General features: G+C 43.1%; 1 protein-coding gene across 1 annotated transcript in view; it reads right to left on the reverse strand.

Annotated features, from left to right (window-relative positions):
- Positions 1-14,778, reverse strand: part of atf2 (activating transcription factor 2) — a 58,252-nt gene that overhangs the window by 16,984 nt on the left and 26,490 nt on the right. The window contains exons 7-10 of the mRNA XM_060930037.1: positions 14,449-14,563; positions 13,284-13,370; positions 3,475-3,660; positions 2,886-3,092 (exon numbers count right to left, since the gene is read on the reverse strand). Coding sequence (XP_060786020.1) covers positions 2,886-3,092; positions 3,475-3,660; positions 13,284-13,370; positions 14,449-14,563 — 595 coding nt within the window. The remainder of the gene's footprint in view (positions 1-2,885; positions 3,093-3,474; positions 3,661-13,283; positions 13,371-14,448; positions 14,564-14,778) is intronic.

Here is a 14,778-nt window from a genome sequence, read left to right on the forward strand (position 1 = left end):
TACGTGATCCTAGATTTAATTAGGTGACTCTAGATATACCTACATGATCCTAGATTTACCTACACGATTCTAGATTTGGCTAGGTGACCCTAGATTGACCTACATGATTCTAGATTTACCTACGTGACTCTAGATATACCTACGTGACTCTAGATATACCTACATGATTCTAGATTTACCTACGTGACTCCAGATATACCTACGTGACTCTAGATTTACCTACGTGACTCTAGATTTACCTACGTGACTCTAGATATACCTACGTGACTCTAGATATACCTACGTGACTCTAGATATACCTACGTGACTCTAGATATACCTACGTGACTCTAGATATGGGAGCACAGTGGTGTAGTGGTTAGCACTGTTGCCTCATAGCAAGAAGGTTCTGGGTTTGAGCCCAGCAGCCGGCGAGGGCCTTTCTGTGCGGAGTTTGCATGTTCTCCCCGTGTCCGCGTGGGTTTCCTCCGGGTGCTCCGGTTTCCCCCACAGTCCAAAGACATGAAGGTTAGGTTAACTGGTGACTCTAAATTGACCGTAGGTGTGAATGTGAATGGTTGTTTGTCTCTGTGTCAGCCCTGTGATGACCTGGCGACTTGTCCAGGGTGTACCCCGCCTTTCGCCCATAGTCAGCTGGGATAGGCTCCAGCTTGCCTGCGACCCTGAACAGGATAAGTGGCTACAGATAATGGATGGATGGACTCTAGATTCACCTACGTGACTCAGGTCAACATTCTTTACAGGGATTTTTCAGGGGGTTCATAAAAGAATGAGAATGCTTCGACAACCACTCTCTTGTCACCTTTCCCCCTCGTTTCTCACTCACTCTATCCTCTTTATATCGTCTATCCTCTTATACCTCTCTATGCAGAATTACACTTATGTATTTGTCTTTCTGTCTGTCTGTTCAATTTAATTTGCTCCCCCCCACACACTTTTCACTGTCCTTGCTGGGAATCAAACTCGGGACATTCTGCTTTCAAGTCCACCACTTCACCACGAAGGATTCAGTTGCAACAAAGAAATTAAACATATCACTAGATTACCCAACCCTAACCCCAAATCCTAATTCACCTACGTAAATTCTCTCTTGACTACTGTTTTTTTTTTGGTAAATATTTGATAAACCCTTTGTATGAATAAATATAATTCAGTATAAGACTCCAGTGTTTACTGCTGCAAGCCTTAGCAAATCTAAATATTGTGATACACCGTGAGATTATTTTCTACACTGGTAGTGGTTGAAAGAATTCAACATGACTCAATAAGCAAAATATGATTTATTTACCACTGCTGTGTTAACAGGACAGTTCTATCTATTTTACTTGGATTCACCTACAGTAAAACATCTGTGGACTTCGCTATTCTCTAACCCAGGGGTCACCAAACTACGGCCCGCGGGCCAGATCCGGCCCGCCACCCCCCTTTGACCAGCCCCCCAGCCCCTCTGCCCCCCCATCACTTGAACCGGCCCTATGAGGCAATCCCCAAAAGTGGTCATGGCCTATTTTTTTAAATTGCTTTTTGGCAAATAATAACGTCTGCATCTTGTATTTTGTTGATTTTATCAATTAAAATTGATATTTAGTTATAAAATGAACTTTTCATATTTTCCGAATTTTCGTCATATGCTCGCGATCAAGCATTGACAGGCAGCGCATGCGCAGAGAACTGTCAGTGTTCAGGACAGCAAAATGGCTAGCGGTCAGCGAAAAGCTGACAGAGAGTGCAGAGTTTTTAAAGAACAGTGGACCACCGATTATTTTTTCGTTCAGTGTAAGGACCGTGCAGTTTATCTTGTATGTAAAGAAAGTGTGCTGGTTTTCAAAGAATATAATCTGCGTCGTCACTATGAAACCCGCCACAAAGAGTATGCTAGTTTGCGAGGGCAAACAAGAGAAGACAGGATTCGGAGGATGAAATGCGGACTGGCTGCACAACAGAATGTATTCCTTCACCAAACCCAGATCAACCAGGCTGCTGTCCGAGCTAGCTATAAGGTAGCTCACCTACTAGCTACCCATGGAAAGCCGCTTACTGATGGGGACTTTGTTAAAGTATGCATGCTTGCTGTGGCTGTGGAGGTGTGTCCCGACAAGAAGGATGCGCTCAATGCGGTGAGTCTCTCCGCACCTACTATGACCAGGTGAACCGAAGATTTGGGGGACAACGTGTATGACCAGCTGAATGAGAAAGCATCAGAATTCGAGTTTTTTGCTTTGGCCATGGATGAGAGCAATGACGTGCAGGACACAGCACAACTGCTGTGATCTATTGATCTGTTGCTCATATTATTATAATTTCACTGTTTTTTAAAATGTATTTATTTTATAGGCCTATTTATTTGACCTTTATTAAGTGCTGCATACAATTATTATTTATATTATTAATAATATCAGCAGGCCTACCTACAATTTATAATTTTCCACTCATCTTTGCCAGTGTCAATCACCTCAACTAGGCAGATGTTTCTTACCTTGACAGCTTTGATATTATTTTTATTAGAAAATAAATGAATGGAATATCAGTGGTATTTCAAATTAAAACAAAGTGTGAAGACTCAATTACTACTTTTGCAAACAACTAGTAAAGATAAACAAATATGTGCCAGGAATTAAGTGTTGATCTAGTAGTATGGATATAGTAGTGGGGATGGCCGTGCCAGGCTAGTAATCTCTACTATACAATGAGGCCTGCTGGTGGTCATATTTGTTTGGGTCATACAAGTCTATGTGATATAGCTGACCCGACCCCGGCCCCCATCACAGTCAGGAACGACAATGTGGCCCCCAGAGAAAAAAGTTTGGTGACCCCTGCTCTAACCGTACCACTGCGATGTGCGAGTAGGTCTAGCAGCCTCTGACTGTAAGGTGTGTAAGGTGTACCTGTAGCTGTCCGTTCATAGAGCTCAGGTCTTCTGCTTTTTTCTCCAGACTCTGCACCCACACTTTCCTCTTCTGTCTGCAGCGCGAAGCTGCTGCTCTGTTCCTCTCCAGAAACTTCCGTCTTTTCTCATCTGGGTCTTCATTGGTTGACCGGCGCCGCCGTCCACCTGTACTGGGTGTGTGCTGAGTGGGCGGGGCTGGCGACGCCTATAATCACACACCAATATGCACAAATGAACCTCACTGCCATGCACAAGTAAAAATAATCATAGTACTTTTTTATTTATACAAGAGTTTTCCACAATTTAAAGATTATACCAACAAGTATAAAAATACAGATTATGTACTTTAAAACAACCAATAAAAATTAAATTAAATCATAATCTGACTTTTCTTGCAGTTTGTATAAAATAGGAATGCAAAGCAAAATTTCGGCTTCAGGGAGACAAATGAGCTGATGTTTAATTACTAATTAAAAGCTTAATACAAATGTATGTGTATACGCAAACACCTTTGTAAGACTAGTCTTGGGGACAGGTTAGCCGTCTCCCTGAGACCCCCAGTATACACATGCAAAACTACTACGCACGGGTGTTTCTGTGGTTGACGTTGCTGGTTGTTGTAGTGATTGTGGACGTGTCTCCTCAGCTGGTGGCGCGACTGGTGGTGGGACAGGTTGAGGGACTGGGGGCGGAGTCTGGCTAGAGGCCTGGCTTTGCTCTGTGTCTCCGTTGGTTACCTGAGGAAGCTGCTGACTGAGAGCTGCCTTCAGCTTCTGCTTCGAGATGCGAGATGACAAGAAAGAAAAACAGGAGAGTCAGAAATGGCGAGGACACCAACCTACAGGTCCATAATAGGTTGCAATATCATGGGTTATAAACACATCGAAACTCATTTAAACTGGAACAAACCCGCTTTGAGATCAACAATGTCAGTGAGCTCCAGAACCAAGATCCATCCATCCATTATCTCTAGCCGCTTTATCCTGTTCTACAGGGTTGCAGGCAAGCTGGAGCCTATCCCAGCTGACTATGAGCGAGAGGCGGGGTACACCCTGGACAAGTCGCCAGGTTATCACAGGGCTGACACATAGAGACAAACAACAATTCACACTCACATTCACACCTACAGTCAATTTAGAGTCACCAGTTAACCTAACCTGCATGTCTTTGGACTGTGGGGGAAACCGGAGCACCCGGAGGAAACCCACGCAGACACGGGGAGAACATGCAAACTCCACACAGAAAGGCCCTCGCTGGCCGCTGGGCTCGAACCCAGGACCTTCTTGCTTTGCTGTGAGGTGACAGTGCTAACCACTACACCACCATGCTGCCCCAGAACCAAGAATCATTTTTATTTCATTGTTTTAAAAAAAAAAAAGCTAGTTTATATAGTTTAGAGTTTTAAGGGTATATATTTATTACTTTTTGAAAGAACTATAAAGAAATATTAAAAAAAACAAAGCCAATGATTTCAATTAATGTGATTTTTTTTCCCCAAATAGCTAAAAGTTTAATTTGTTTTCAGCTTGAATAACGAAATCAAACTCTTCTTGAACCCAGTATTTTGGACCCAACTCAGATTGAATCCGTGATTCTTACATTCATAAATAATCCAATTCTGCATACAATTATTCAGCTTTCACACAGACAGAGGTGCAAAGTAACAAAGTACAAATACTTCCTTTCCGTACTTAAGTAGGGTTTTCACGTATCTGTACTTTACTTGTGTATTTATTTTCTGAAATTGTTACATTGCTCACCTTCCCAACATTAAGGCCTATTTCAACTTAAAGTGCTGATGACACGTTTTTGACATCTTTGGTGATGTTTTATAACATAAAAAGTAATTCCCGATGATCCATATAGTAATTCACGAAGGTGCCTATTTTACAAGTTATGATGATAAACGCGGCTATTTGGGCAAATTTGACAAGGCTGCAGCACCCAGGAGACGAAGGAGGAGGAGGAGCTATATGACGTCAGCGAAAGAACCTTCCTCCTAACTTACCAGTTTGTTGTTGATGCGACAGGTGTTCAGTTTATCATTATTAGTATTTTTATTATACATTATTATACATTTTTTATATATATTAGTTATTATGCCTTCGCGTTGTGTTGCCGGCTTTTGCTCCAAAACCCACAAGGATGGGGTAAGTTTATTCAAGTTTCCCAGAGATCCCGAGCTGCATGCGAAGTGGGTGAAGCAAGTCAGGCGCACTCGTGACAAGTGGGAGCCCTCACCAACATCCGTCCTGTGCTCTGAACACTTCGATTTGGATTGTTTTGACACCCTTCCCAGCTTAAAAGAATCTCTTGGGTGTTCAGTTCAGCACAAACGTGTGCTGCTACCATCAGCAGTGCCTACACAGTGTTGCCAGATTGGGAGGTTTCCCGCCCAGTTGGGCGGTTTCAAGTGCATTTTGGTGGGTTTTGAACATATTTTGGGCTGGAAAATGTCAGCAGTATCTGTTGCCAGATACTGCTGAAGTTTTCCAGCCCAAAATATGTTCAAAACCCACCAAAATGCACTTGAAACCGCCCAACTGGGCGGGAAACCTCCCAATCTGGCAACACTGCCAGTATTCCAGAGTGTGTCTACTAGTAGCTATGCCGGATCCAAAGACAGTCCTCCTGTCAGAACATGTGTTGTGAAACGACATAAAGGTACGTAGAGCTATAGATTCTACATGATAATCATAAATGTAATCATAAAGTCGGCGTGATATCAGTCATGTATTTGCTTGTGAAAGCTTGTGGCTTTCATGTAACTGCCGCCTAGCAACGAGAGGCAAAGGGTAAAGAGGGTAGGCTATCATAGATTCTATTCGGAAGAGATCAACACAATTCTAGACTCCCAGAAGAGGAAGAGCTAGCACTAGAGTGTTCACCGGCATTTTCATGCGCCATTTCCATTGAGTAGAACCAGAGTAGAACAGCCAGTGAACCGCAGCGTGTTCTTCCGCTGACGTCACAACATGGCCGCGAGCCACAGACCCAGTTTTCTTGCGCTGTGCAATTAAAAGTTGGATATTCGCGTAACAACAGCTTCTTTTCACGTAATTATAACAGAAATCTAACATATTTGCCATGTTGTATAGTTTATTTAAGAAATTGCATAGAGTCATGTTCGTGTCATCAGCACTTTAAACGGATGAGACGATAAACACACAGAAAAGATGAAACTCTTACACCAACCCAATCCGGCAACCCTGATCCTGAATCAAACGTGATCCGAATTCAAATTCAGCAAAGTGAAGCGAATGCTTTTCTTTGAACGTTTAAAATGTCAAGTTTTTGTGCAAATATTCCAAACTGTTCGATTTAAAGACCTAATGCTTTAGCTGCATGTGATGTATGCCCTTCAAACTCTTTGAATAATTTATGAGCAAACATGGAATGGAGCAGCTAGTAAGGAAAGGATAGTTATAGTAAAAGTTACCATTCCATACAGCCATGCTGTCAGTTAGCCCGCTGTATAGCTAGCATAGCAAGCTGCTGGCAAATTGACTGCATGTGCAAGTGGATTATTTATTTATTACAAAGCACTTGTCAATTAAAATATTTGCAGTGGCACACCATATACAGTGGGGCAAAAAAGTATTTAGTCAGTCACCAATTGTGCAGGCGGCACGGTGGTGTAGTGGTTAGCGCTGTCGCCTCACAGCAAGAAGGTCCTGGGTTCGAGCCCCGTGGCCGGCGAGGGCCTTTCTGTGTGGAGTTTGCATGTTCTCCCCGTGTCCGCGTGGGCTTCCTCCGGGTGCTCCGGTTTCCCCCACAGTCCAAAGACATGCAGGTTAGGTTAACTGGTGACTCTAAATTGACCGTAGGTGTGAATGTGAGTGTGAATGGTTGTCTGTGTCTATGTGTCAGCCCTGTGATGACCTGGCGACTTGTCCAGGGTGTACCCCGCCTTTCGCCCGTAGTCAGCTGGGATAGGCTCCAGCTTGCCTGTGACCCTGTAGAAGGATAAAGCGGCTAGAGATAATGAGATGAGACCAATTGTGCAAGTTCTCCTACTTAAAAAGATGAGAGAGGCCTGTAATTTTCATCATAGGTACACTTCAACTATGAGAGACAAAATGAGAAAAAAAAATCCAGAAAATCACATTGTCTGATTTTTAAAGAATTTATTTGCAAATTATGGTGGAAAATAAGTATTTGGTCAATAACAAAAGTTCATCTCAATACTTTGTTATATACCCTTTGTTGGCAATGACAGAGGTCAAATGTTTTCTGTAAGTCTTCACAAGGTTTTCACACACTGTTGCTGGTATTTTGGCCCATTCCTCCATGCAGATCTCCTCTAGAGCAGTGATGTTTTGGGGCTGTCGCTGGGCAACACGGACTTTCAACTCCCTCCAAAGATTTTCTATGGGGTTGAGATCTGGAGACTGGCTAGACCACTCCAGGACCTTGAAATGCTTCTTACGAAGCCACTCCTTCGTTGCCCGGGCGGTGTGTTTGGGATCACTGTCATGCTGAAAGACCCATCCACGTTTCATCTTCAATGCCCTTGCTGATGGAAGGAGGTTTTCACTCAAAATCTCACGATACATGGCCCCATTCATTCTTTCCTTTACACGGATCAGTCGTCCTGGTCTCTTTGCAGGAAAACAGCCCCAAAGCATGATGTTTCCACCCCCATGCTTCACAGTAGGTATGGTGTTCTTTGGATGCAACTCAGCATTCTTTCTCCTCCAAACACGACAAGTTGAGTTTTTACCAAAAAGTTCTATTTTGGTTTCATCTGACCATATGACATTCTCCCAATCCTCTTCTGGATCATCCAAATGCTCTCTAGCAAACTTCAGACGGGCCTGGACATGTACTGGCTTAAGCAGGGGGACACGTCTGGCACTGCAGGATTTGAGTCCCTGGCAGCGTAGTGTGTTACTGATGGTAGCCTTTGTTACTTTGGTCCCAGCTCTCTGCAGGTCATTCACTAGGTCCCCCCGTGTGGTTCTGGGATTTTTGCTCACCGTTCTTGTGATCATTTTGACCCCACGGGGTGAGATCTTGCGTGGAGCCCCAGATCGAGGGAGATCATCAGTGGTCTTGTATGTCTTCCATTTTCTAATAATTGCTCCCACAGTTGATTTCTTCACACCAAGCTGCTTACCTATTGCAGATTCAGTCTTCCCAGCCTGGTGCAGGTCTACAATTTTGTTTCTGGTGTCCTTTGACAGCTCTTTGGTCTTGGCCATAGTGGAGTTTGGAGTGTGACTGTTTGAGGTTGTGGACAGGTGTCTTTTATACTGATAACGAGTTCAAACAGGTGCCATTAATACAGGTAACGAGTGGAGGACAGAGGAGCCTCTTAAAGAAGAAGTTACAGGTCTGTGAGAGCCAGAAATCTTGCTTGTTTGTAGGTGACCAAATACTTATTTTACTGAGGAATTTACCAATTAATTCATTAAAAATCCTACAATGTGATTTCCTGGATCGTTTCCCCCCATTCTGTCTCTCATAGTTGAGGTATACCTATGATGAAAATTACAGGCCTCTCTCATCTTTTTAAGTGGGAGAACTTGCACAATTGGTGGCTGACTACATGCTTTTTTGCCCCACTGTATACAGTATTATTTAATAATTAATTTAAGAATGCGTGGGTTTGGATCTTTCTGTGAGCACATGCTCCCCTCTGCTGATTATATTATATTATTACGTGAGGTTCCATTAGCTTTGCACAGAAACAGTCAGTAGAATTGTCCTTCAAAGGGCTAATTTTTACTTTGAGTACATTTCAGAGCCTGAACTTTAGTACTTTTACTGGAATAAAAAAGTTGAGTCAGTACTTCTACTTTTATCAGAGTATTTTTAAACATCAGTATCTGTACTTCTACTTAAATAAAGAATTTTTGTACTTTTGTGACCTCGCACACAGGTATGAAGTAAGGCCCTGGTCACACTACAGCTTGCGATGGATTTGCAAATACTTGACGATTAGAAGCATCGCCACCAATCCTGCGATGCACTGTGAACCCAATCCAAGCTTCGTGAGTTGTTTTTTGTTGCGTCTCCGCCTCGTGAGTGCATGCATCGAAATTTAGTGGCTTTGTTTTTATCGGCAAACTATGTGGCGAATCGTCGCAGATGGATCTGGGAATATTCCCAGAAGCTTGGGGAAGCATCGCCACCAAAACGCTTTATCGTTATCGCTAACCCATTGCAAAGCATCGCGAGCTCTAGTGTCACCGTAGCCTTAAAGGATATGGGACATGAAACATAAAAGCACGCTATATCAGTTTCTTTCCATTAAAAATATGAATTAATTGCATCAACAAATACAAAATCATCTATTAAATTCAGCAAAATCGTTATATTCGTGATGATTATATGGCATTTCTGCTCGACTTCCGATATGCATTTTTTGCAACCGGAAGAGCCGCTGTCACGTGATCATACGTCACAAAAACTTTCGGGCACAGCACAAGCGGGTAGATGAATGGAGAAGTGGATGACAAGAAAATTGTTTTTATAGTCTTTAAAGTACATTGGACATCATGGTGTATTGTGCTGCTTATGGTTGCAATAATTCCAATGGGAAATGCCCTGGAGTAAGTTTTTTTGCATTCCCCAAGGACCCGAAGCTGAGGAAAGTGTGGGCTCACCTGCGCATGCGCAGTAGGCTTCGCGCATGCGCAGTAGGCTTGGTAGGACAACTTTACAGAACACCTGTTGAAAAAAAACTTTGCACCTACTGTTTCCCACAAACTGTATTCGGACCATTTCACTGAGGATTCTTTCAACATTAATACTCAGGTGCTGAGCGATATTAATTCATGAAACATGAAACAGGAAGCATAAGTATGAGAAAAAAAAACAGTTCAAATCGGGAAGCCGCGCACACCTGCGCCAGGCTGCACAAATGTGCGCAGCTTCCCGACCCAAACCGCCTCTCTCTCATCCTTACACTTCATGCCTCATGCTCCATGAACCAACATCGCTATTTTTATTTTTTTTTTTAAATCGGATCTGTGCGATTCAGCCATGAAAAAGGCAGCATCCGCCGAAAGGCGCGCTGTTTGCATCCCTGCACGGAGGCCAGGGGACAGGGCAGGAATATTTTTGTTGATATGAGTGATCCGGTGCGATTTCGCAACCCCCCTGTTGAAGACCTCTGCGCTAAGTGACTGAAAGCCGAGGTAAGGATTAGTATTATAATTTTGGGTGTATCAATTATTGATTACATTAATTCTGACTCATTTCACCATTTTGAATGTTTTCATCTCGGACTCTGGAAGCATTGTATCTCAATCAATCTCGAAAAATATCAGCAAAAAAAAAACTAGCTTGCAACGGACTTTAGCTAGATCTGTGATGAACTTTCAATGTATGATACAAAAATAATACTTCTTTCAACAGATCATTAGCCTTTGAGCAGAATTGTTTTTAACTTACCAGGATGTTATCCAGCCGACCGCTTTCAGTTTCATGAGGGCTGAATGAACTCTCACTCTCAGAATCATCTGACCCGTCAGAGTAAAGACAAGATCCATGTTCATGTGAATTTCCAGCTATCGGTTCGAATTGATAGGGTCTACCTTCACATCTCTGTGAAACATCGGGAATGTCACTGTCGATGGTGTCCATTTCGGTAACCTGTTTACATTAGATTCCCAAGCGCTGGCTCCTTGGAAAGTTTTTGTGACGTCACGGGTCACGTGACCACCTAGCTCATTAACGAATCCTTGTTTTACGCTGATGTATAGAAAAACTTGAATAATGTGATGATTTTCACATTTTTGACGCCCTGCAGTGATTTAGATGCCATTTCTTATGTCCTTTATACATAATTATGCCCAGGTAAAAATCCATGTCCCATATCCTTTAATAACTCTGTTTGCTGATTGTTGTTATTTCAACAGAATATTACACTCTGTGTTATTCTGTCACTTGTTCATTTGGCACGAGAACTTTCTTGTCTAGAAGTTCAGCACTTCTTGTACCTGACTTTTGCACTTGTTGTACGTCGTTCTGGATATGAGCATCTGCTAAATGCCTGCAATGTAATGTAATGCAAGTCTCTGCAAAGCTTTCTCTCACCTTCACACAGATAAACCGTGTTCAGAACAAGACCCTGGATTTTAGCTGCCATGCAAGAATGACCTGTGGTCAGATGTCTAATTAAGCAGCAAGCTTAAGTGCGACTTAATAGCTTATTCATTTATCTACCTTCTCCAGCAACTTATAGAAGAAGCAAAATGTTCCTTGTGTTTCTACTGTACAAGCTTTCATTTTCTTTTGGCAAAACTGCTCCTCCAACAGCCCCTCTCATAAGTCAGAGAGCTAAACCGCATTAGAGAGAGGCAGGTACAGGAGATTAGAGTAATTAACTTCCAGAGAAAGCGGGAGGCAAGGATTAAAACAACATATTCATCACCACTAAAAACAGATGCTTCCCTGCATCCTGTTCCAGAGGAGTAATAGCTGTCGTAGCTAATTTCCTATTCCCCCGAGACGGCTGTGATTCTCTCCTGTCAGGGAAATCTTTCTCTCCCGGGCGAGCCGTAGCTCAGATAGCATAGCGACCTCAGCGCTAAGCACCCCTTTCCTAACTCTGCCTCCCACTGAGCCTGTCACATTCCCCACAGCTGCCTAACAATAATGTCAACTCTCACACACTGAATGACATCCACACACGCTCGAAGCATCCAGCCATACTGAACTGCGTCCACCTTCATATGGCCGCTCGCCGGCAAAGTACGATATACATCACAGATCCAAAGTGAAAAAGAAGAGGAAAAAAGCAACAATGGTGCAAAAAAAAAAAAAGAAGTCAAAGGCATCAGGTAACAAATGCATCCACAGCAGGTGAACAAGGCAACTGAGGGCTAAGAGAGAAAAGAGAGATTCATTAACATGGAAAAACAAGAGGGGGACATTCTTTTAACAGCTACCTCTGCCAGACCTATCTATCTAGCAAATTAGTTTATAGTATAACAACCCTCCAGAACTCCCTGGAAAGAAAGAGAGAAAGAGATGGAAAGCGAGAGAGAGAGAGAGAGAGAGAGAGAGAGAGAGAGAGAGAGAGAGAGAATCATATTTCATATCTGCCACAGGAACCTCATCAGTGCAATAACCCTCCATCTCTGGGGTGTTATCCAACCATCTGCTACTATATTACTTATCTTTATTTTTCAACTAATTAACAGCATAATCTTCTAAATTCAGCAAGTTAATTATCATTATTGTGGTCTTTGCAGCATCATCAGTCCTTGTAAAGTGCCGTGTCTGTGTCTGGGGAGGAGAAGAGAAAAAGAGAGGGATAAAGGGATGGAGGGGTGGATGGCAGGAGGAGGGGCAGCCTGTTTTCATGATGTGAGCTCATTAGGTCGTGTGTGTGTGTGTGTTAGGTAACAGCATTGAAAGAGCAAATTCATGTCCTGATGTTTCAAGCCGCTGTATGCACATGCGTGTTGTGTGTGTGTGTGTGTGAGAGAGAGAGAGAGAGAGAGAGAGAGAGAGAGAGAGAGAGAGAGAGAATACAGATTGTGTACCGGGTCAGGTTGGATTCTGCTGAACACAAGGTTCCATGCAGGGTGAGGTACAGAAATATGCCTTTCTGAGTGCATGCCAACTTCCCTCCCCACTCCAGTTGCCCCTGATGACAACCTGCTGAGCACAGCGCTGTATGTGCGTTTGTCATCTCAAACACACACACAGACACATCCCTGTACACCCCTGCGACAGACAGGCCTCTATCCCTGCACCCCTCGCCCTTTTGTCCCCTAGAGCGACTTTACATGCTAATATGTGGAGGAGCAGCATGCTGTGAACACTTACAGCAGAGTGATCAACACTTCTTCATCACGACACCACAGGCCTGCGTGTATCCTCCCTACACACGCATACACTCTGTGTACGTAACAATACACTGTCGCAAACACGAGATCACACCTCTGTGTCCGTGTCCCAGAGAACAAACATATCTACCGCGACATTAGTATTCACTCAGTCTATAGAGTTATTTTCTCTTACTAATGTCAGAAGTACGCTGTGGTAAAATTCAACATCGATTTAAATAACCAAGAATGAAAAAAAAAGCTATTCCATCTCCAAATACATCACAGTCAAAATGTATTCATCAATAACTCACCCAGTAATTATTACGTTCTAAATTTCCTAGCAACACAATGACATCCATACAGTAGAACCTTCTTTGTCTACAACACAGACAACTTTAAGTGGTGCCCTCTAGTGCTTCAATAAAGGAAGTACATTTCGAGGTAATGAAAGCAAGCACAGATAATTGTCACACAAGAGGCCTTAATTATTTTATATTCGCTTTGATTGCTTAAAAAAAAATTATGATGCCCTTCTGTGTAAAGATTGAAGGAAAACATGAGATCAAACCTGCAAGTAAATATCTAAATGAGTATAAAAAGGGAATTACCATCTTTGCTTCTGACTGGACGGGTTGTGGAGAGGAGGGGCCGGGGATCCCGGGAACGTTAGGCACTACGGTGACTGGTCTTACCAGCTACGACAGAACACATGTGGATAACAGGGGGAAAGGAGATAAATGGACATAATTAGTTTCTCTGAAGATGTTTTACACTCCGAGCTGCTTAGTGTCTCAAACAAAAGACACACCCACACACAAAGTGAGCAGCATGCACACAAGCTAACCCCATAGCTCACACTCATTAGGCTGACTGCCTGGTATTTGCAGGTGGCACAGCTACAGAAAGATGTAGCGACCAAGTCCTCATCTCGACTAACGTAACGCACACCCACACAGCACGGGAGAGAGAGAGAAGGTGGAGCAGAAGGACATACACAGAAAACATGTGCAGACACTTCACCATCCCGCATATATTATGATCAGGGCTTGTTTGTCCTCCCAACACCCACCCCATTACAACATCCTTCCACGCATGGAGATAGGAGCGTGAATATGCATATCATCCAGCTTTGATCCGACTCCTCGCAGCCCATACAAGGACAGCGAACATGTCACAGAGCCCATTATGGTTGAAGTGTCCTCTCGCTGTGTCTTTTTCTCTTCCTCCCTCTCTCATTTTATTGCCGTGACATACAACTGCCCTTTTCTAAGGCCCATTAGTTCTCTCATTCTCTCTCTCCGTGCTACACAGGCGGTATCGGAATAATAAATACCGGCCTGTCCTCTGTGCCACGCTGAAACGTGCCACTGACAAATCACTCCAACGTCACTCACGATATGAGTACACTGCGCCACTTGCTCGGAAGGGAGTCACTTTCAAATGTTTAATCGCCCGGCGAGAGAACGAACGGTCCTCGGAAAGCTCTGGATGTACATAAACAGGTTGCATATGCTTAGGAAATGTAGTAAAAAAATAAAAAGTAGTTCTAACACAATTTCCTTTTCAAAGTTCTAAAGAAATTTTACAGGAAGCATTCCCACTCGGTGCAGTAATACCCCCAGGAATGGCAGATGGATTACATGCGTTTAAGTTTTGCAGTGTGACTACTCTTAATTGGACAAACTTGAATCTCGTTGAGAATATGTTGTTAATACATCTGGTGAAGGAATAAACATATCTGGTATCAAAGAAATAAAAACTGTTCAAACGTACAGGTATGGCAGTGGGGATGTGTACGCTAGAGCTGGCGATGGTGGCTGGGATGGCGACGGGCATGGTCTGTCCATTTGGCAGCTGTAGAATCACTGGGAATGTGCCAGATACAGGACTGAAGACAGAGCAGAGAGGCAGATGTGCAGAATAATACCATAAATATAGGCATATTATCTTACTGTTGCAATTTAACATGAAATACAGATGTGTCTCAGTATATAAAGGAAATATATACACACACAGACAGTACTGTGCAAAAGTCTTAGGCACATGCAAAGAAATACTGTAGAGCAAAGATGCCTTCAAAAGTGATGAAATTAAACGTTTTCA

Source organism: Neoarius graeffei, chromosome 9, assembly GCF_027579695.1.
Source record: "Neoarius graeffei isolate fNeoGra1 chromosome 9, fNeoGra1.pri, whole genome shotgun sequence".
In the NCBI taxonomy this organism is placed as follows: domain Eukaryota; kingdom Metazoa; phylum Chordata; class Actinopteri; order Siluriformes; family Ariidae; genus Neoarius; species Neoarius graeffei.